We start from the raw sequence: 24,474 nt of genomic DNA on the forward strand, positions 1-24,474 counted from the left end.
TTTAACCCTGTGCTAAAATGGCAATGGGTGTGATATTACTGGTAATGCTCTGGCTGGTGTCTTAAGTTAACATTTTGTGAAATTATTTTCTCCATAGCAGTTGGAGCCCTAAATCACAAATAGAATTGGTCCTAACACACAACAATGATTAATCTGTACAGTTTTTCGTAGTTTTAAAATGCTGTAACCATGAAATAGAGATAATGATCCACACTAAAAGTCTCTAGGCCTTAACTGTTGTTCAGAAGACCTGAGTAACTGAGTCTATATTAATCGGTTTTGAGTCTCTGAAAATAATTGCCACTAATGAGCTCCCCCACAATAATGGCCAGCTACGTCGGAATTGAAGAACCAATCCTTCCAGAAGTACTTGAGTCATTCTCCTCTGGCTACATTATGATGATGGCCATTCCTACTGAAAGCAATCGAGTGTTCTCTATCTCACACCTCACTCTGCAAACCCACTCTCTCTTCATTTACATTTCTCCACTTCTTTTCTTACCAATTACATGCATTTCACTGGTTCATGGAGAAGAGTCAGATCCCCTTGACAAGCTGGTGGGTGGTCTTCAGGACTTGTTATTACTACATGATCACTGCAGGAGGCCGAGCGACAGTGCTCTTCACAGACACCCCACACAGCTTTGGAGGACCCAACCCTTGACCTGCCCCTGGCTGTCTAAACTTCCATGGTGTCCCCTGAAACATCTGCCCTTTATCAGTCAGCTGCTCCTGCACCTGCAGTCTCTCCCAGAGTTTGTCCCCTTCCAGCTCCCGCCTGCACAGGCCTGGCTCTCAGAGGTCTCGGCTTTCTCTCTTCCATGCAGGTTTTTTCTAATCCCACCCTCCCATGTTCTAAACACTGCAAGATGGACAGGGGATCCTTCCCCATGACCCTCCCTGAATCTTTCCTCCTCCTCCCTCTGTGAGTCCCTGGGGTCTCTGAGGCTCTCTGCCCCCTCCTACAGCACCACTGAGTATCTTCCAGGTCATCCTCCCCCAACGCATGGCTTGTTCAAACCTGCCAGCCCTTGACCCCTCCTTCATCTTTTCACTTCTCCTATGAATCCCATCATCACAAGAACCTAGCTGCACTTACCTTCTGATATCCCCACTCTATCCTTTCACTGCCTTTGCACAAGTTACCCCACCACCTTGGACTTCTGACCCAACTCAATACTGCTAATCCAGCAATGCCACCATTTTCTACCTCTGGCTCCTCTTGGCTTCACTCTTCCCAGACCCGGTGCCTCTGAGACCTGTGGCAATCACCACTCCTCTGAAAATACCTGATCTCTCTTACTTGCCAAATTCCCAGCCCCAGGGGACACCCACCAGGGTCTCTGTGCAGGCCGTGGGCACTGAATACTCGTGGGAGACAGCGAGCAGCCTCCTTTCCCAAGAGCCCGGTATTTCCCAGGCATCCATCCACAGGGGCTGTGCCCAGCCTGCTGAGACTGCTCATGCATTCTGTCTCCAGACTACGCTCCCTCAAACTCGCCCGCTCCTCCACCATCACTCTCAACAAAGGACCACATCTCAAAATTTGGGGGGAATAATACAAGAATGCATTGAAAGGAACCCCGTGATTCTTTCACTAGGCCTGGAAACAAAGCTACCTACATTTTCAGCTGTTTCCTCCCTTTCTACTACAAAAGGCACATGTGTTTTCCTGTTGGTCTGAATGTTCTGGGGGAGGGGAGAGGGCATCGTGAGTTCAAAGGCCTTGAATTTGGAAGGGACTCAGGAGGCCTGAGTTATACAGGAAGGTCACTGTGGTTGGGCAGAGTGTGGAGTGTGGAGTGTGGGGTCAGGTCCCGTGGCCTCGGGCCTCTGCAGGGAGTGAGCGTCCACCACTATTATGTAGCAGGGGACGAAGACAGAGATGCAACCTGATTTACCTGTCAAAAGATCACTGTGGCCACACTGTGCAGACCAGCGGGATGGGGGCACGGGAGAAGCAGAGAGACCAATTAGAAGGTGACTCACAGCGGTGTCCCTGTGCGGGGTGACGGTAGGGGAGGTGTTTCCTGTGCTTCTCAAGTCACAGACACAAACTGCCACTTATGACAACCCCTCCCACTGCAGGCCGGCCCGGAATGCATGATCTCATTAGGACGTTCCCCTGCCTGGGGCTGTGTGCAAAAGCCTCTTTTTGTAGCCCTCCATGAGACAAATACATATTTCACACGCTCTGCAAAAACTATACACGAAAGAATCGATCCTGAAACCTCAAAACCTGTAGATCTGCTGGAATGCTGGAGGTAAGTAATATCCTCCAACTCCCCCACTAGCCAGAACCACAGATACACACACACCACACACACCACATAAATGCACACACACCCACACACATACACACATCACACACATGCACACCACACACACACACCACACATACCACACACATACACACATCACACACACACACACCACACACATACACCCCCCACACATACACACATCACACACACATACACCCCCCCCACACACACCACACACACACCACACATACACAACCACACCAACACACACACCACACCGAACACACACACCACACCACACACATACACACCACACACATACACCCCCCACACACATACACACACACGTACCACATACACACCACACAAATGCACACCACACACATGCACACCACACACACCACACACATACACACACAGACACCACACACACCACACACAGACACCACACACACCACACACACACACATACATACCACACCACACACGCACCATACCACACACGCACCACACACACACACCACACACACACACCACACACACGCACACACGCGCACAGCATTACCTTAACAAAGTTTGCATTTTGTTGAGAAAAGAACCATTGTTTGGGCTACATTTTTTCTATGCCTAAGTTTGTGCTTTTACATTTAGCTCCACAGCCTGAGTGAAAATATAAATAAAAATTTTAAAAAAACAAGAAAATAATTGTTAGTTTTGAGCCTGTTCTGTGTTAAAACAATACAACAACAAAACAAAACACCCTAAAAATCTATAATTTCAAAAACAGATGGGAACGAACAACAACAGCCAGTGGCGTTCCACAACCAAAAGAATCTCTTTCCTCTGAGGCTGCTGGTCAGATTCACAACAGGAGGCAACAGTCTACGAGAGACAGAAGCCCACACTGGCATTATCTTATGCTGCTTATACAGGCTTAGCCTTTAAATAGTTTCCCAAGAACGTGGATATATTATTTGATTTTCATAGTATTGTGAAGCTGCATGCATTGTGCTAAGAGCTATGCGAAAACACACATTTCAAAAATCATTGATGACCATTTTTGATAATCTCATGTTGTAAGAGTCACAGGCAAGTTGGCCTCATATCGGCTAAGAGTAACATGTCAGGCAGGGTGCTGACAAAACAATCTGGACCATTATTTATAAATTCGCTTGCAAAGGAAAGATGGTTGGGCTTGAGACACAGGAATTCATCCTGGGATAAAAGAGCTTGGAGTGATGCTGACGGGTGTGAGATGCACTTCTAGGCAGTGCAGGGGCAGTTTCTGGTCTCGGTGGGCGGTGGGCAGGCTGTTCATCCACCGCCTTCTTGGAGGGAGAACCTGCTGAAGGTGAGACTTGCCTCCTGCTGCCGCAGCTGCTACTGGGCTGAGTAGAAAGGGTAGCAGGCCTCCGTAGAAATGGCACACACAGGCCCTGCTCTTCAGTTTGCCCTCTGAGGCCACTGCAGAGGGAGACAGTGAGCTCCCTGTGATTCTGATAGCAGCCCTGATACATGAGAATGTGCAAGGCCTTCATCCAGCAGAAAACACTTGGATCAACTGGTTCCCCGAGGTGGGCCCAGGAAAGGCTCTGTAGACAGTGCAGAATGAACCAGTCCAAGAGCACAAGAATCAAGAAAGACAATTCCCTTAGCCACTCCTGGACAAAGATTTCATCCCTTCTTGTAATGAAAAAGGGATGGCAGTAAACATCAGAACCATCTTATAACAACAGCTATATTTCTTGCAACATAGAAACTCATATACTCAGAATTGGCTGGGTGTGGTGGCTCACCCCTGTAATCCCAGCATTTTGGGAGGCCAAGGCAGGTGGATCAAATGAGGTAAGGAGTTTGAGACCAGCCTGACTAACATGGTGAGACCCCATCTGTACTAAAAATACAAAAATAAGCCGGGTGTGGTGGTGCGTGCCTATAATCCCAGCTACTTGGGAGGCTGAGGCAGGAGAATCACTTGAACCTGAAAGGCAGAGGTTGCAGTGAGCATTGCACCACTGCACTCCAGCTTGGGTGACAGAGTGAGACCCCGTCTCAAAAAAAAAAAAAAAAAATTAGCCATGCGTGGTGGTGGGTGCCTATAATCCCAGCTACTCAGAAGGCTGAGGTGGGAGAATCTCTTGAACCTGGGAGGGGGAGGTTGCAGTGAGTCGAGATCACGCCACTGCACTCCAGCCTGGGCAACAGAGTGAGACACCACCAAAAAAAAAAAAAAAAAAAAGAAAAGAAAAAAACAAAAAAGAAACTCATATACTCAGAATTACCTGACTTGATTTGCAGCAGTTATAATTTAGTCCACAATATGGGTTCAATAATTTATAGCCCAATCCCTTCTATTACGTTTATAAAGTCTCAAGTTATTTTTAAAAATTAATTAACATATAGATAAAGGTAATTCGACCAGATGGCTGCATAGAAGATTCTGGAATGTAGTTGGGGTTCACCTCACCAAACGGGTTTGATCAGGATTATCCACGTCACAGTCCCTTAGAGAGCAAAATGGGCCCTATCAACTCACCACAATGGCAGGAAAAGAGTAGCAATGTATCAAATATGAAAACTGCTTCCAATTCCTGCCATGAAAAGCTCAGCAGCAAACCATCTTCTCTCAGGACTGAGCAGAAGCCATCTCTAAAGATGGAATTTTGGCCCTGTCAACACCCACGCCGTGAGCTTGGAAGCAGACCCCTCCCCAGGTGAGCTCTCAGATGCAACTGCAGCCTGGATGTCACCTTGACCACAGTCTTCTTTATAGAAGACCCTGAGTGCAAGGATCCTGCTAACTTGAGCCCAGATTTCTGACCGGCAGAAACTGGGATGATACGTGTTGTCTGTCTTCAGCTGCTATGTTTTGGAATAATTTGCTATGCAGTGACAAGTAACTAAAATGGATCGGTTTATCTGTTTCAGTTATATGAACAATTTATAAACAGATCAGAGTATCAACCCATTTTACTGAGTGAATGACTGTGTGATTGGGATTTCAGGGAAAAAAATCTTAAAATCTGACCAGATTTTGGACAGAATTTCATTTGGACCAAAATGATGTTCCACTGGCAATGATACAATCATCTCAACTAACTCCTTTAAATATTGCAATGAAATTCTTCACAAATCTTCAGTGACTCTTTCTGAAATGATTCTTTAAGGAAGATATTTTTCTCTTAGCTCTTTGAAATTAATATTTTTAAATGATCTAAGATATTAATACTAGGCTATTTTGAGGCTCTCAATAATACAGAGGGTTGGCATAGTTAAGATGAGCTAATTTGTGTATGTTCAAGGATGCTAGCCAAGCTATACATTTAGTAATATTAAAATAGTTTAGTAGGAAAAAGTATTAATGTTTTTAAATGATCTTAGATAATGCATTTTACATTCTTTTTCTCTCTCCCCAAAGAGATCTGGGAATGTTTCTTATTTGTCAAATACATCTCAATGTAAAAAAGCATGGCTGCTCTAATTAGATACATTTGTTTTAAGGCAATTTTTCTTTATTGGTATAGTTAATACAGTTTCAAATTAAAACTAAAAAATTGCTGTTTCTCCAATGTCTAACTTAGCTTCAAGAGAATATTCAGAAACTGCATACTGAGAAATGTTATGAAATTTTATGTGTAAAATAAAATAAAACTCATTTAGCAAATGTCTCTTTGGAGCAGGAATGATCTTTTGAGATAAAATAAGATGGTGTTAATACGCACACATTGCAAACTATGATGCTGGTGTCACGGAAATACAAACACAATACTGTTTATTATTTTCCACATTCCAGATACACTACTTATAACCTACAGGTGTCTGAGGCTTGAAAAAATGGAAAACTGGGTTTGCTGTTTCTCGATTTTACTTGATAATTGATATTTGAAATATCTTTTTAAAGGCTACTTTTGAAGCTCTCAAAAAAATATAGGGTTGGCATATTAAGATAAGCTAACTTGTGTAGGTTCAAGGATGCTAGCCAAGCTATACATTTAGTAATATTAGAAGAATGTAATAGGAAAAAATATGCTAATTAGCATGATCCCACCTTTCTAGAATAAACATGGAACGTTATTAGGATATTTCACAACTGAGATATTTTCCTTTCATTACATATTTTGTGGATTTGAGAGAATTTCAAGGACTTGGATTGTATCTTGGTATAGCGCTAAGGGGTTCAGAGAAAAGATACACCACAAATATTTGCTCAGTACTAAATGTACACAGATGACCCTGTGCTGGGTCCTCTGCGGTGGGGACAGACAGGAGATAAAAAGACCTGTCCCTGTCTTTGAGTATCTGACAATATAAAAATGGACAAATTAAATTAGTCTATGCCAAACAACTGGGAAATGATATAACATTGCAATTAGTCTCTGAATAAATGAGAAGAAGAGATACCCAATGCATATTCTAAAAATTAAACTTAAAAATCTTTCCTTCAACTCTTATTCTCAGGATGTTGCTGTACTATTTGTGTCTAAACTCCTTAATGATCTGGTCTTGTTTGCTCCTTTCTCTTACCACCCATGCTGTGCTGGAAAGCTCTTACTCACTCCTACTTGAGCCACTGCCAAGGCAGCTGATTTCATGTAGGCATCCATCAACTCATTCCAGTGAAAATGGATAGAGCCTTAAATCTGGTCCTGGGTGTACACACGGAACTACTCTGTGCTCAAACACATATACCCTGGAAGTGTAGGGAGCTGACACCTATTGGGTCGCCCTTCACCACTGGGAAACAGAAGCCCAGGTTCTCCCAGGAAGACGGCTCCAAGATGCAGTGCATAAGACTCAGTGCATTGCTCAAGCAAACATAGCTGGTGAGCATCGGAATGAGCCCTTGAACCTATGATTATTTGACTTCCAAGTCCAGTATCTTTGGGCAGGCAACACAGAGAAGCAGAGGTTGAAGAGATTATAATTATCCTGATGAAATATTGAAATATAGGGTATTTTTTTTGTTTGTTTTTTTAGTGTAGTGGTAACCCAGTATATCAAAATTTTATTGCAAATGAAACATATACTGAAATAAATGAAAGATATTCAATAATTGGACAGTTGGTTTACACGAAAACATTTTTATGATAGTCTTTTTAATGAAAAGTTGAGTCGGTTCACATAAACAAGTTATACTAGCTGCCTCTGAGATACACACATAAGAATATGTTGAGCTTGAATCCAAATAACAAATTATAGTTTCCTTATAATTCCTTATAATTAGATTGGAATCACATGTTGTAATGCCCACTCGGTAAGTGCTATGTAACCATCATGAGAATATCAGGAACTTCAAGAAACTTACCTGTTTAACTAGAGGTCTCAAATGTATTTGAATATGGAACCTTTAGTTGTTTCTAAGGAATACCAATGGATAATATAATATTATTAATTGATTATACTATTAATACAATACTAGCAATAATAATTACTGATACTAAATACTGATTAGGAAGTCCTGGTCTATTCCACTAATTCCAGAATCACAGACCTAGACTCTTCCTTTGAAACTCACCCCTCCCTTTTCTAATATTACTTACATCTTAGTTGATCTAGTTAGGAAGATCTTCCTAATATCTAACTCCAAATTCTCATGCTGAATCCCAACCTCTTTCCCTTATAATTTTTCCTCCAGAAGAGCAGAGAATACTTGCTTGAATAGTCATGTATACAGTGACTGCTCGGTACTGAAAACTATTAAGGATTACTTATTTTATTCAAGTTGAAAGTATCTGTTTCTATAGACTTTTTAACATTTTCGATATTTTATCATTTTTATAGTTCTCTAAATACACTTCAAACTTTCTAGGTTTTCCTTCAGTTGAGAAAACAAACTGAAGAGTCTTACTCCAAACACTGACAAATACTGCCCAGTGAGAAAGGGTTATTTCAAGGTTCCTGTTTAGAGCCACTGCTCCACATGGTGAAGACTCATCTTTAGCAAAATGATCTTCATCAAAATGGTTTCTGGTTCAATGGGATCCCAGGGAACTCTTTCAAACAGAGCACTGGGAAGCAGAAGAAAGTGGTGGAGAATTGTATCATGCACAGAACCACAGCACCACTGAGGACAGCATGCCTCTTCCAATCACATGGGGGTGGGAACCCCTCTGTCACATTCTGGAGAACAAATACCTCACTTTGTTTTGAGGCTTCTGGGAGCAGAATACTCATTACCGCCACCCCACTGTTGGGGTGCTCCAATGATTAAAAGATTCTCTAGGAAGATAACCTGAAATCAATTTGTCTTTCTACGCTTTTCTCACTCAGGTGTTAGCTGTGCCTCCTGGGGCAACCCAGAACACATCCATGAAAGACTTTCAAATATCTGCTAACATTTTTCTTTTATACAGGTGTGGAGATTATATTTTTGGTGGTTTTCAAGGGTGATGAAGGAAGCTGAAATGGTCTATGATCTGTGCACATTGCACCCAGGTGCCTGAGGCTGAAAGAGGCAAGTTTAAGGCTGTGTCTAGGTAATGCAGAGTCCCAAGCTTTTTAGAATGTCAAGTTCACCTACTGGTCCCAATCAAAGAGATAAAGGTGCCCAATTGTTTCAAAGAATTTGGATGGAAAAAAATGAAAAACTTTATAGAATGGACGTTTAAAAATGGAAAAATGGAAGACTGAAACAGAGTCCAAAAAATCTACAGTTGGAAGAATAAAGTTGAAATCTCCAGTAATCTAGTTGTCCAATCAACTCCTAAAAGAAAGTTTAAGAATTCAGAATTGAACTTGCATCTTCATGCAAACCAATATCCCAGCTTTCCCAGTGGATATAAACCAAAAAGCTCAACTGTCTCATGCCGAGAAGATTCTCTCAAACTCACCACTGAGCCATTCTGACCTGAATTAAAATGCAGGAGTCATTATACCTCACAGAAGCATCAAGAAACTCCAATTCAAATGGTCTCAGACATGCTAGGGAGGCAGTAGTAGATTCTATATTTTATTTGACAAAGAGGAAAGTTCTTAAAACATACATTTCTACAGTTGCTTATCTCTTATAAACTGGACATCTTCTCCACTTATACAAATAAACTTTACCTTCCAGCTTATTTAAAATTAAAGAGCCAAAATGAAATTTGAAATACCAGCATGTTCAATGAAAAAACAAGAAGAAGGAGGAAGATCCTGGCTTAGGAAGTTTTATACTGCTACTAAAGCACAGTGAGATTTTCCAGAAAATTATGGTGAAATGTTATGGTGAAATGTTTAGCACTTCCTTATATATACAAGAAGTGCTAAAAATAGGCATTTATATAATGGAAGTGATAGCTTCAACTCTTCACTAGAACACTATGATGGCCAGGAGATAATTAACAAATTATTTCAGTTTAAGGAGTTGCTTTTTGTTCTTAGGATATTATTTCAGTTTAAGCAGTTGCTTTTTGTTCTTTTTGTTCTTAGGATAAAATCTATTATTTCATTGAGAAAACAGCCAGAAAAATAATTGCACAAAAAGGCAAGATTCGTGTCTATGAAGAAACAAATTATTACCATCTTCCTCAGAAAAGTCTATTAAAAAGCCTCTAAACTATGTGACTTTTTTCCCCGACAAGCAGATTTTTATACCTTTCCTCTCTCCTAGGTGGCAGTATGATATGCAAAAGAGACTTTCAGGATGTACAACATATTTCTGGATTCAAAGATCACTAAGTATAGAAGAGTCAAGGAAATGTACTTAATGAGATATTAGCATAAAGAAACAATTCTTTTGTAGGCAGAAAAGGATAATACTCACTGGTTCCACATTGTATGAAAAAAGTGCATACTCTCTATCCGGAGATATTTCATATTTGATGGCTCTTAATGATTCCTAAAAGAAAAAATAGACAAAGAATTTTAAAGCGTTACATATAACAAGTCAGAATCTTGTAATAAAATTATATCTGCTGGTGCCATTTTCAAAATTAATTAGCTATTAAAATGGCTATATCCTTTCTTTGTTAGTTGAATAATATTTAGCTAATGGATGTTTTTTCACATTTTATTTGTTTTTTTTTTTTTTTCAAATTTCAGCAAAACTTACTTATTGGACTTACTGAGATAAGCCAATATAAATAAGCATTAAAGGCTGGGCACGGTGGCTCAAGCCTGTAATCCCAGCACTTTGGGAGATGGATCACCTGAGGTCAGGAGTTCAAGACCAGGCTGGCCAACATGGTGAAACTCCATCTCTACTAAAAAAAAATACAAAATTAGCCAGGTGTGGTGGCGCATGCCTGTAGTCTCAGATACTTGGGAGGCTGAGGCATAAGAATCACTTGAACCCGGGAGGCAGAGGTTGCAGTGAGCCAAGATCGCGCCATTGCCCTCCAGCCTGGGCGACAAGAGCGAGACTCCATCTCCAAAAGGAAAAAAAAAGAAGTGACATCACATTACGCTCCTCTGCACCTTAGTTTTCTCATGCAACAATGCCTTAAGGAAATGAAGGAAATGACTGCAAGGACTTGGGTTCCTTTGATTGAGTAGTGATCTTTCAAGAATTCATAATATCGCATAGTGCACACCGTGGGATATACTTTAATCTAGTCACTCAATTCTCACCAAAGGTAGACAATGCATTCCTGTTATTTATAGCTTTGTTCTATAAAGTCATCACGAACACTAGTTCATGTGGAACTAGTGGATACTGAACCATTGCCTCTAGAAGAGACTCAATGTTAGGTTCCTTTGAACCTCTGGTCACAACATTTTAGTCACATGATCAATAGATAACCTTGTTTTATGTGTCTTTCTTTTTAAAGACACCTTATCAAATATATAGTGTTGATTCATAAACATTGGACTCATGGCCAGCAACACATGACTTATGCCTAAGCAAAGCTAATCTCGAAGACGCATTTTCTCCATAAGGCGCTCACAGCCTTCTTGCACTTAGTGACACTATACAGTACTTCAGCACTATGCCTGGGACCCGCTTTCAACAGTGAGATCACCAGCATAAAGCACAAACATGCAACAAAATGAGCACCAAATGGAACAACAGAAAAGGACAGTGGTTCATAGCATGAAAGTTGAAATGAAAAAGCAGAATAGTGCTTTGTTCTGCTGTAGCTGGGAATGCCAACATTGGACAACTCAAATCTTTTGCACTATGCCTGAGAATGATGGCAAAAGTGCTATGATTATCTCCTCGGGGCTCACAGATACATTTTATCACATGGGTGAATTTGGAAATATAGAAGCTGTGAATAATGAGAATAGATTATAAGCATTTCTAGTGAGCTCTTACTATAAACAGTGTTGTAATAAAGATCCCAATCTATGTCTTTGCTGATATATGTGTGTTTTTCACATTTTCATATAGAATAGATATCAATGGGTGGACAATTTACAAGTTTTAAAATTAAATAGATATTGCCAAACTGTTTTTCAAAAATGTTTTTGGAATGTGCACTCCCACCACAGATGTATGAATGCATGTTTTCTTCCCTTCTCTGGAAGCATAAGGTGTTTTTCCTTCAATTTTGACCCTCCCATAGATGTAAAGTGGAGCCTCATTGATAGTTTAGTTTCTATTTCACTGCTTGTGGATACATTTGATCCTTACTATCCATGTTTTAGACAATGTTGATTTTATCTTTAGAAAACTGTCTATCCACTTTCCCTTGAAAATACTCTCCATGCTTCCATTTTTCTCCTCCTATTCATTTTTAAACTCCTGCCTGTCATGCTCTTATCCCCACCACGCGACCACAATCTCAAGGTTATCAGAGACTCACTTTGCTAAGTGCCATAATTTCTCAGCTGTCATCTTACTTGACACAGCTGACCAATCTCTCTACTCCTCAAAGCCCTGACTGTACCTGGCTTCCTGGACACTCATCACCTGCTTTTCTCCTACCTCCCTCACTGGTTCTTTTCATGCTATTTTGTGCTTCTCTTTGTTTTCCTGAGCTCTGAATGTTGGAGTGCTCAAGGATTGATATTTGGATCTCCTCACTTCCTAGGTGGTGTTATCCAGACTCATGGTTGTAAAAACCATGCACTGTCTGGCTGAGGATTCCAACATTCATGTCTCCAGCCCAGACCACCTGAACCTGCACTGGACCTGGCCTTGAATTTCAGACTTGTCTGGCCAACTGCCTCCCTGACATCTCTACCTGAGTGTCACATGGATACCTCAAGTCAATGGGAATAGGCCGAGCCCTTGTACTCCACTCCCACCTGCTCAGCTCCTGTAACGTTTTTCCTCTTCTCAGATAGTGGCAACCCCATTAGCTTGGTTGTTAGGTCAAACTCTTGGCTATCTTTTTTCTTTCCCTCTGTTTTACACACCCTACATCTATGTGGTTGGAAAATACCATTGGTTTACCTTCAAAATAGGTTTGGAACCATTTCTTCTCTTTCCCACCACCATTACCCTTGTCTAAGGTGTGTGCATTCTTTCCTGAGGTACTGCAGTGGCCTTCTACCTACTTTCCCAGGTGGCCAGGGGCATCTCTCAAATATGCAAATCACATTGCTCCCCCTGGAAACCCTCCCACAGCTTCCCATCTCACCTGTGGGAAAAGCCAAGTCCTGACTGACCAGGCAGCCCTGCTGGACCCAGTTCCCTCTTAGTTCTCTGCGTCCATCTCCCAGTATTCTCCCCTCAGTCCCATCCCCTTCATTCTAGCCACGTCAGTCTCTGTCCATCCTAGAGCAAGCCAGGCACATGCCATTCTCAAGGCCTTTGTACTTCCTCTTTCTTCTGCCTGAAATGTTCTTGACCTTTAATTTCTTTTGGCTTTTTTTCTCAAGTCACCTTTTAAGTGAGGCCTTCCATGTCCTTCAATGGCTAATAAATCTAGATATTAGCAGCCTTGCCTCTAACTTTTTATAACCCTTTTCTCTGATTTATTTCTCTAGGTCTAATCATATTAATACATATTATGTATTTTTTAACTTATTTATATTAAATATTGTCTGCTTTCTTCATTAGAGTATAAACACCTTGAAAGGAAGATTGTTATAATTTTTAATTTCTCTCAGCAATGTTTTGTAGCTTTCAGCATACAGAGTTTGCCCATATTTTGTTAAATTTATTCCCAAGGATGTACTATAATTGATGCTTTGTACATATAAAACACATGCATATTTTAAATATCCAATTGTTTATTGCTAATATGTAAAATTCATTTGGGTATCTTGACCTTATTTTCTGTGGCACTGATAAATGTAATTATTTGTTCTGGTAGATATTGTCTGTATATTTCTTAGAATTTTCTACAAAATCATATTTCCTGTGTATATAGGTTTTTCCTTTCTTTTCTGTCTAGACACTTTTTATTTCTTTTGGTTGCCTATTGCACTCTAGAGAACTGCCAGTATAATGCTCAGTAGAAGTAGTGAGAGTGAAGAACCTTGCTGTTTTTCCTAAGCTTAAGGAGAAAGCCTTCATTCTTCTCCATTGAGTATATTTGCAGTATTTTTAATAGATACATTTTATCACATTGAAGATATTCCTGTCTATTTCTAGTTTGCTTGGAGTTTTTATAATGAATGTGTGTTTAATTTTCTCAAATGCTTTTTCTGCATCTATGGAGATGATTATGTTATTCTGCTTTTTCAGTCCTAGTCTGTCAATATGGTAAATTACATTGCTTGATTTCAAAGGTTAAACCAACCTTGCATGCTGGGATAAGCTACCATGATGTGTTATCCCTTTTGATATATTGTTGGACTCAATTTGCTAGTATTTTGTTGAGGATTTTTGCATCTGTGTTCATGAGGGAAAGTCATCCGTGGTGTTATTTTCTTTCCACTTCTTTGTTTGGTTTTCATTTCAGGGTAATACTGGCCTAAGAAATGGACTTGTGCAATATGTCTTCCTCCTCTTCTATTTGTCTAATAAGTTTGTGCAGAATTGGTACTATTTCTTACATAAATGTTTGGTACAATTGATCAAGTGAATCAATTTGGTCCTTGAGTTTTAAAATATGGGGCTTTTAAACTACGAATTCAATTTATTACACTAACATCCAGTAATTCAGGTTACTTATTTCTTCACTGGTGAACTGTAATACTTGGTGTCTTTCAAGGACTTTTCTGTTTCATTTATGTTGTCCAAATTATTAATGTGTTTGCTTGGTGTCTGATATTGTTCTTTTCCATCATCTTTGCTCTTGATTGATTTTATTGTTCTTTCTGAAAAACAAGCTGGTCATTTTTTCTAACATTTTTCTGTTTTCTATGTAGTTGATTTCTGCTCTTTTATTACTTTTCTTCTGTGTGCTTGGCATTTTAAATCTTTTTTTTTTCCTAGTTTTTTTTTAAGTGAAAGCTTAGATCTAATATGAACAGTTAAAGATATACACTTCCCATTAAGTACTGCTTAGTTGTATACCATACATTTTGATATTATGGCTTTTATTTTCATTCACTTAAAACACATTCAGTTTCTTCTTTGGCTGATTTGTTATTTAGAAATATGTTGTTCAATTTCCAATTATCAAGATATATTCCAGATATTTTTCTGGTATTGATTTCTAGTTTGTTTCTGTTAAAAAACATACTTTGTATAATTTCCATCCTTTGAAATATATTGAGATGTGTTTAATGACCCAGCATATAATCTACTCTGGTGAATGTTTCATGTGCACTCAAAAGAATGTGCATTTTTCTATTGATGAGTGGTGTGATGCACAAATGTCAATTCAATTGACTTGGTTAATAGTGTTTTCAAGACATTTATATCCTTATTAAATTTTTTTTACATGGTCTATCAATTATTCAGAGGGGATTATTGGGATCTACAACTTTAATTAAGGATTTGTCTATTTCTTCTTTTGGTTCAACCAATTATTCCTTCAAATATTGTAGCTCAATGCTAGCTGCATACATCTTTAGGATTCTTAAGTCTTTTTAATAAACTTACTACTTTATCATTATGAAATATTTCTTATTTCTGGTAATATTCCTTGGTGTCTATTTTATCTAATATTAACATAGCCATTCAAGATTTTCATTGACTAGGGTTTGGATGGTATAGCTCTTAAAATCCACCTTTTTTTTTTTTTTAATTTTTTAGATGGAGTCTCACTCTGTCATCCAGGCTGGAGTGCAGTGGCATGATCTCAGCTCACTGCAAACTCTGCCTCCTGGGTTCAAGCGATTCTCTTGCCTCAGCTTCCCGAGCTGCTGGGATAATAGGCGCCCACCATCATACCTGGCTAAGTTTTGTATTTTTAGTAGAGACAGGGTTTCACAATGTTGGCCAGGTTGGTCTTGAACTCCTGACCTCAGGTAATCTGCCAGTCTCAGCCTTCCAAAGTGATGGCATTACAGGCATGAGCCACTGTGCCCAGCCTTAAAATTCATTTAATTTTAATCCACGTCTTTATATTAAAATTAGGTAACATAGATAGCCTATAATTGGATCTTTCCTTTTAAACAAAATTTAAAATCCTCCAGGAGTATTAAGGGGAGCTTGTAAGCATAATGATATAGGAAATCTGTCCTTTAAACTGTCAGTTATATTCCACCCCATATTAGATCAGATTTCTTAATGTCACCGTTGTCCAAGAAAGTTCTAACATGTTCCAAAGGTTTTATGTGTTTGTATTTTCGCTTTCCATGTCAGTGTTTAGAGTAGGACAAAGTTTCAGACAGAAGTCTTACATGAGATTACATTCAGAGGAGCTGGGCATATTGTATTGTACTTAAAGAACCCTTTGAAGAAAAGAAGGATATTTTAAAGAACTAGTTAACTAATTCTACAAAAATTTCCACCAAGAACCTAGCCATATGTTGACAACATTGATCATTCCTGGCACACTTCCTTCTGTCACGTAGATGTAACTTTTCATCTGGTATAATTTTTCTTACTCCAAAGAATTTCCCTTAAGTTTCTCATAGTATAGGTTTATGGCCAATAAATATTGTCTGATTTTCTCTGAAAATATATATCTTTAAATATATACTTTTTTTTTTTTTTTTTTGAGAAGAAGTTCTCATTCTGTTGCCCAGGCTGGGGTGCAGTGGTATGATCATTGCTGACTGCAGCCATAAACTCCTAGGCTCAAGAGATCCTTCTGCCTCAGCCTCTTGAGTAGCTGGGCCTACACAAATTCTTAATCTTTATTTTTGAGAAAGATTTCTGTGGTGTGTAGAATTCTAGAGTGACAGTGTTTTATCCCTCCCAGCACTTTAAATGATCTCATTCCAATGTCCTCTGGCTTGCAGCCCCTCTGTTGAAGAGTCAGCTGTTCTCTTAGGTTTGTTCTTCCAAACATGTCTCGCTCCTTTGGCTGCCATTAAGGTGTTCTATTTGTCAGTCATCTTAAGTAACTTGATTATCATATTCTTTGTTACTATTTTCTTTGTGGAGTTTATTGAGTTCTTTACCAAATGTGGAAGAAATTCAGTCATTATTTCTTCAAAAGTTTGTTTTATCATCTTTTCTCTCTTCCCTTTCTGGAACTTTAATGACAGGTATATTAATCTACTTTATACTGTCCAACAGCTTATTGACATGCTGTTCAGGCTTTTTTTTTTTTAAGTTTCTCTTTGTTCTGGTTTTAGTTTCTATTGCTACTGCTTAAAATTTAGGGTTTTTTTTTCTTATTCTTCTGTGGTATCTACTCTGCTGTTCATCTAGAGAATTTTTAAATTTTTTTTTAATCTCTGGAAATTTCATCTGGGTGTCTTATAATCTTTAATTTCTCTTGTCATCATGGTCATGGTTTTCCTTATAGCCTTGAGCATTTGGAGACATTTATCTTAGCAGTTTTAATGTGCTTTTCTGCTAATTCTCTTATCTTTGTTATCTGCAGGTCTGTTTCTATCAACTGTTATTTCTCCTCATTATGAGTCACATTTCCCTGCTCCTTTGCATATATCATGCTTTATTTTTAAATTAATACTGGATATTTTAAATTCTCTCTTGTTGAATTTAGGACTTTTTGTTTTCCTTCAAAGAATATTGGACTTTTTATGACAGGCAATTAATTATTTGTGGATTAACCTGACTTATTCAAGGTTTTTAAAAAAAGATGTTTTAAGGGTTATTCCATAGTGGCCATTAGTCACGCATCACTTCACAATATGTCTGCTATGTTCTGAGAAATGTGTCATTAGGCGATTCTACCATTGTGCAAACATCACAGAAAGTACTTCCACAAAGCTAGATGGTACAGCCTATGGTACAGCCTATTCCACACCCAGGCCACATGGCAAAGCCTGTTGCTCCCAGGCTGCAAACCTGTACAGCATGTTACTGTACTGAATACTGTAGGAAGCTGTAACACAGTGGTAATTTTTGTATATCTTAAAATATCTAAACATAGAAAAGACACAATAAAAATACGATATTATACTCTTAGGGGACCAATGTCCTACGTCCACTGTTGACTTAAGATGCCATTATGTGACACATGACTATATTCTAGGGCTAATCGAGCCTCATCCTAAGGAACCACTTTCCTGGTGTCTGTGTTTAAGGTCTCATGGTTAGAATAAACTTAAATGATTCCTGACAATATATGAGCTCTGGGAATATTTCATCTCATAGAGTCCTGTAATTGTTATTTCCTTGGAGTTTTATTTTGTTCAGCCTTTTCATTCTTCACATATAAAGATCAATAATTAACTGAAGTCTCCAAGGGAAATATATGTATTAGGCTGGTGCAAAAGTAATTGCGGTATTTCAAACACCGCATGTTCTTACTCATAAGTGGGATTTGAACAATGAGAACACATGGACACAAGGAGGGGAACATCACACACCGGGGCCTGTTGGGGGGTGGGGGTAAGGGGAGGGATAGCATTAGGAGAAATATCTAATGTAGGTGGTTGGTTGATGGGTGCAGCAATCCACCGTGGCACATGTATACCTGTGTAACAAACCTGCACATTCTGCACATGTACCCGAAAACTTAAAGTATAATAATAATAATAATAATAATAATAAAGTAATTGTGGTTTTTACCATTAAAAGCAATTACTTAAATAGATTTTGTGAATATTTTCTAGTTAGTTTCCTCCTTTTGAGTACTGTGTCTCATAAACTGCAGCCACCTTCTTTTCTTGAACTCTGACTTCTGTCTTCTTAACTTGGCAAGACTGCAGGTCTTGAATTTTTCTCCTTGGTGCTGCAGTCCAGCATTCATGCAGAAAGCCCACAGGATGGCATGGTTCATTTATATGTTTTTCTTTTCTCAGGGATCACAGCTGTGTACTGCCTGTTGTCCAATGTATGAAAACTGATTTTTTCTCCACATTTTATCCCATTTTATAGTTGTTTATGTTAGGAGGGTAATTCTAATCCTCTTATAGTCTCATGGCCAGGACCAGAAGCCAAGAAGCAAATTTTCATCTGTTTTGCCACAGCTCTATTCCCAGTGCCTAACAGTGACTGTGTTATAATAGATGCTCCCTAGAGGTTTGCTGAAGAAAGGAATGATTACATCCTCAGCTGTTACAAGGGTGGCAACAATGGGGCTGATGTGCAATAACACCAAAAGAAACCAGCAAAGAATGCAACTTTCTACACTTAGAAATTAGTCCGGGTCGCATTCCTTGATGGAGGGTCAATTGCTAATGATATCGCTGGAGACAGTAAGAATTTCAGTTTTCAATTTGAGAAACTCACCACTGCCATAGTTAGGTGTGATTCCATGCACTTCTGACCACCCCGGTCTCCATGCACCCAGCAGTTGTACACATTTTGAGCTGTAGGTCTACCTTCTCACCAAGTGCAAATAATGAATGTGAAAAACATCTAACACATTCTAGAACATTTGCTCTATGAATCAAAGATCAATTTCCCAGGCAAAGCAGGCCTTGGTTTCAGGCTTGATTGGGCTAATTCTAAAATATTTTTGTTCATTTTCGATTATTTATTTGTCTTTTTGTGCTCAATTTGGAAAAATTCCTTGTCAGTTGTAGATATGCTCCTTTTACTTGTTACCTGGATTATAAATATTGTCCATTATTTGTCTACTAATTTTGTCTTTTTTAAAATTAAAATTGAAAATGTTATATGGAAAATTAAATATGGCTATCTTTTATAACTTCAGAATTTCCAATTTTGATTAATAAGTTCTCTCTTTTTATGAAACCAAATTACAGACTTTTAAAAACATTTAAGCCTCTAATTCAATTGGAACTTAATTTTGTATATTTGTACAATGAGACTTACATCACGTCTTTGTAGATGAAGAGTTAGGTATGCCAGCACTGTGTTCTAAGTGTGTCACCCTACCCCTGGTGTTTCTCATGTCAAATACTCATTTACATTGGAAGCTTCTTTCAGATTCTCTAGTTTTTCACCACTCTCTTTGCTATTCCTATACAAAGTTTGATGGCTTTAAGCTTGGACTATGGATTCAGAAAGCCTGTGATTCATATCCTGTTTATACCATTCACTATGAGAGACGTTGAAATTTTCTCAATTTTTTGTGTCTCTGTATTGTTAATATTTATACCTACTTCGTACTTGATACACAAATTTAATAAAGTAATTACAATACCTGGTACATAATAAGTACTCAAAGTGTTAGCTATTATTGTTGTTGAGTTGAATATAATGTCATTCTTTTGTGTTTTCACTTCTGGTAAAAGAGTATACATTACTATGCATTTTGAAATGCTTTCATGGTTACACAAAGGTGTTTATTCTTATATATGACAATCAAGATCATTTTGCAAAATGTTTAACACTAAAGTTGTTTCAGAGTTCTAATTAGGGTTGTATTAAAATTTGATATCAATTTTCAAATAATTAACATTTTAAATATTGTTTTCTTATTTAATATTATATAATTTCTTTAATGTTTTCAAATTTTTCACAAGATCTTATAGTTTGCTTTATTCAGTCTTCTGGAGTTCATGTCAGATTTATTTTATGTCTTTTTATATTTTTGTTCTTTTTATGAATGGAATATGTTCTTCATTTTCACTTCAAGGTATTTATATTGGTGAAGAGAAAAGTTATTGATTTCATAGTATGTTTCTTGTATTTAGCCATATTAAGATATATTCTTATTAGTTTTAAAAAAACTAATGTACTTTAGGTTTTTCAGAAATAAAATTCTATTATGAGAAAAAAGATGTCTTTTTTTTTTCTTTTATTTTCTAGTTCTTATTTCAATCATTTGGTTTGGTTGCACTTTCTTCAAGAACATATTAAATATTAATGGTGATGATGAGTATTCTTGCCTGATACCTGACTATAATTGAAATGGTTTTACTGTTTGTCATTTAAATGGTTTTCACTGATGGTTGGTTTTTGGTAAACAAACTTTAGCATATTTAAGCAATTATTTATTCTTACATTAGCAAGGATTTTTATTAGGAGCTGTTGATAAACTTTATGAGATCCCTTTTTCAGCATCTAGCAACTTAATCATAACGATTTTTCTATCATTTTGTAGTTCTAATACATTTTGTTGATTGATTTCCTGGTATTTAAATGCTGTTGTAATCATTAAACCTTACTTTAGCATATTATGATTTTGGTACATAGCTGAACTCCACTTGTTAATATTCTGCTTATAACTTTTATACTTACTAAAGAGATGGGTGTTTACAGTATTTCACATTTTGCATTACCTGGGGCTACCAGTTATATCAATAACACAACTTTTAATAACATTATGCTGACTTTAAAAATACTGGTCTACATGTATGATTATCCCATTTATATAAAATTCTAAGCATGTTTCTGAGGAGATACATATCTAAAGGATTGGTTTGTTTTTCCTGTAGTAGATAAATACGTATGTGATAATAAATGCAGAGAAGAAAAGGTGGCTGTTAGTGGAAGAAAGAGATATAAAATGATAATGCCCCCAATTTGTCAAGTAATAGAAGGGAAATGAATGGTAGAAAGCATAAATATACCCAGAGGCTTTTTTGAATACAACCTCCAAATGAAACACATAATTAAAAAAACCCTAAATATACAAGATGAATAACAATCAACAAAAGACAAATACTGCAAAGATTGTTACAGGAGGATGCTATGTGCAACTCTGTGGGCGCACACATCAAATTTAACATGAATAGATGATCGTATTCTCCCTTCCTGGTCAATGAGAAAGACAGAACACTTGGGCCTGGCGATAATGTTAATGATAGTGGCCACAGACCACCTCTGGGCCCTGAATTCACCCAAGAATAATTTAATTTTGAATCAGATAGACTCAGGTGCTGCTCCCAGCACTGCATTTACTGAGTCAGAGAAAACCTGAAAACATAGATGCTACAGAGTAGAAAGATGATTAAATATCCACATTGAAAAAGTGTCCAGATGGTTTACAGCTCAGTTCTGTCTAACCTTGAAACAGATCGTTCCCCAGGACAGCTGTGCCAGCACTTTTTTTTTTTTTTTTTGCATTAGGCTAAACTGACTCAATGTTTTGCATCTCTAGTCTTTGTTTTAGGACAAATGTAGTGGCTTCCAGGAGCAATCAGGTGATAGGTAATGATGGATTCACAGACATGAACACAGTGTTTGAAGTGGTGGCATCCTTCTCAGTGATGGAATTAATGGCCTCAGCCTCATCTTACAACTGCAGCAACCAAGGCTACAGCTGGATCCTGTATGCAGTCTAGAAATAATTTAGTTTGGAATTAGACAAAGCTGAGTTCAGCTCTCAGGACTATCTGTTATCAGCTGAGTGACTTAGAAAAAGGTTTTTTAACTTCTTTTTTTCTGATCTCTAAAATAATAATAAAGTACTGAAGCTTATAGAGTTCCTAAGGATTTCGGTTAAATAAGATAATGAAAGTAGAGTGTTTAGGATTCTTTAGTCACACCGTAAGCACTCAAAGTATCAACTATTAGTTAATGAACTCTACATATACCTTGTAGTAGCTTATTCCTCAAAGTGGCTTTGGTTTTCTGCTTCACAATCTGTTATTCTCCCCACTTCAATTTCTGAGTTTGACATCTCCCCACCCAAGAGCAAGGCTTGAAAAACCCCAGACAACATAGAATATTGTTTAATCTCATCTGCCTGTACACAAAATGAAGTCAAGTGTTATCGGTTCTACTCCTGTGACTTAACTTAAACCAACTTCTCCTCTGTGTCTTCAAAGCCATTGCCTTAATTTAAGACCTCCATCACATTCACCTGGACTTGAAGCAGCCCCTGTCGATGTTTTGTTTACAATCTTTACCTTCTATAGACCTCTTTTTTTATTGGTGACAGTTATTTTCCTAAAGCACAGTGGCTTGGTCCAGCTCAAAAATTCTAACCTGTCTTGTGCTGCATGGTGACATCTTGTCCCTGTGTAAAGAATCTCACCATGAGTTCTCCAAATTGTTCATGTGGCTGATTATTGTATGACCTACTGACCTTGAAAAAATGCTGATCGGTTTCTGAATCAAGAAGTTTTATGAATTTTCTTGCATACATACAGACATTTCAGCCTGCATGTTGCAATTGGTAGCCAATGATTGTAAGTCCTGTATCATACCCTGCAATGAAAAGGACAATTCAGATATGAGGAGTCCCCTCCCTTCTCTTAAGCTTTCTTATAAAAGCCTTTCAACTTGTAACAGACTCTGGAACACTCTCAACTTTGTTGGTGTGTCTTCCTGGGCTGATCTTCACATTTGGCTTCCGATACACCTTTTATCAAATTATTTCTGCCTCAACAGCCTTAATTTCTGTCAGCATTATGGTGTAGCCAGTAGGCTTTGGAGTGGCCTCCCTGGGCCATCCAGCACAGCTTCCAACCTTCATGCAGATCCTGGCAACAAACCCGTTGTGAGCTTGGATACCCCTGCTGGGTGCTACAGATGAGTTCTTCCTGAAATCAACAGACTTCCCGTCTTGGTCGAAGTTGTGATTTTTTTTGAAACTGGCTTTCTCCTTGGCTAGAAAATACAATGTCTTTCTCAGAACGAGTGTCCTTGTTACAAATTCAAGGTAAGGGTTTTTGCTGAATTTTAGGGCAGGGTAAAATAGCTCTGTGAATTTTTCCCTGGAGGTTTGGGGTGAAAGCACTTTTCCTCAGTGATGGCATGAGGGGCACTTTCGCTCCACTGCATAGCTGGTCTCACCCAAAATAACCACAATGGAAAGGAGGTCTTCTGAGACTGAGAGTGCACTGCCTCTAATCAATACCAGCTGGTTTTACGCACAATACTTTTGGTCCTTTTACCTGCAAGGGCTTAGATAAGTGGGTCCACCTAACCCGGCATGGTCATAAGCAGCAACGTCCAAAATGGGGGTCTTTTGAAATGCCTGAAATGATTTACTTGGGCACACAACTGGAAAAAACTGGATTTAGAATCAGACAAATTGAATGGAAGACTTACTTCCAACAGCACCTAGAAGGTTCTATAAGAAATTTTGAAAGAAAAAAATGTCTCCATTCAAGAGGTAAACAAGAGGATATTCGCGACTATTGCTGCACTGAAAATGACTTCAGAGACTCTGTCCCTTTCACCTCCAACTGCTCCTCATTCCTCATCCGTCTCTGCTTGTTCCCTCAGCTCCCGTACATTTCTTAGGCAGAGATTTTTGGAATTTCACAATGCACACATTTCCTTCTCTCTCAAAAGAGAGAAATACATGAATTTGGAACAAAAGGAGCAAATGGAAGGACTACAGCATGAGAATGAAATTACTGAGATTATAACAATACAGATCCAACAAGTTTTTTTTCTAAACTGAAACTAATGAATGATACCAATTGATTTCTTGCAAGCTTTGCCAGACCATTTATGATCCTGATCTTCCACTGGCATTGGTAAAATAGATTCAGCCACTCGTATTAAAATGGAATGCTTAATTGAACAATTAATAATCTAAAGGAAAAAGATAGATAAATGTTTAGAAAAGTTAGGCCCTCAGGTCTAATAAGTCAGAATCTTGAGCTCAGAGCAATCCTATATCTGTGTCTAGCACAAAAATTTTGCTCTTTCTGCTACAAAGGCTGAAAGGAAAAAGCACCACCCGCCCCACCCCCGCAAAAAAAAGAGAGAAACTGCTAAAAAATTTTTCCTACCTGCATTTCCTAATCAAACAAGACCAGCAAACACAAGATAGATCTGTTACTATTTCAAGACTACTTGGAGATTTTGTCTTTATTATGCAATTTGGTCAGTTTTTAGGTAAAATGTAAACACTGAAAATTTAACTCATTTGAAACTTATAAAAAATGGTAAAAGAAGTTTTTAAAAATCAAACTTACGTGGAAACTGCTTTACCCAAACTTTTGGTCCGCAGCTTTCATCAGATTACCCATAGGGGCAAAAAAATTTAGC

The 24,474-nt window shown here is 38.3% G+C and overlaps 1 protein-coding gene across 4 annotated transcripts in view; it reads right to left on the reverse strand.

The window, feature by feature from the left end:
* DPP6 (dipeptidyl peptidase like 6) overlaps window positions 1–24,474 on the reverse strand; it is a 1,147,427-nt gene that overhangs the window by 320,851 nt on the left and 802,102 nt on the right. For all 4 annotated transcript variants that reach the window (XM_050785804.1, XM_050785807.1, XM_050785803.1 and 1 more), the window contains exon 5: window positions 10,009–10,083. In XM_050785804.1, the coding sequence (XP_050641761.1) occupies window positions 10,009–10,083 (75 nt within the window). The remainder of the gene's footprint in view (window positions 1–10,008; window positions 10,084–24,474) is intronic.

The sequence above is a fragment of the Macaca thibetana genome, chromosome 3 (genome assembly GCF_024542745.1).
Source record: "Macaca thibetana thibetana isolate TM-01 chromosome 3, ASM2454274v1, whole genome shotgun sequence".
Lineage (NCBI taxonomy): Eukaryota > Metazoa > Chordata > Mammalia > Primates > Cercopithecidae > Macaca > Macaca thibetana.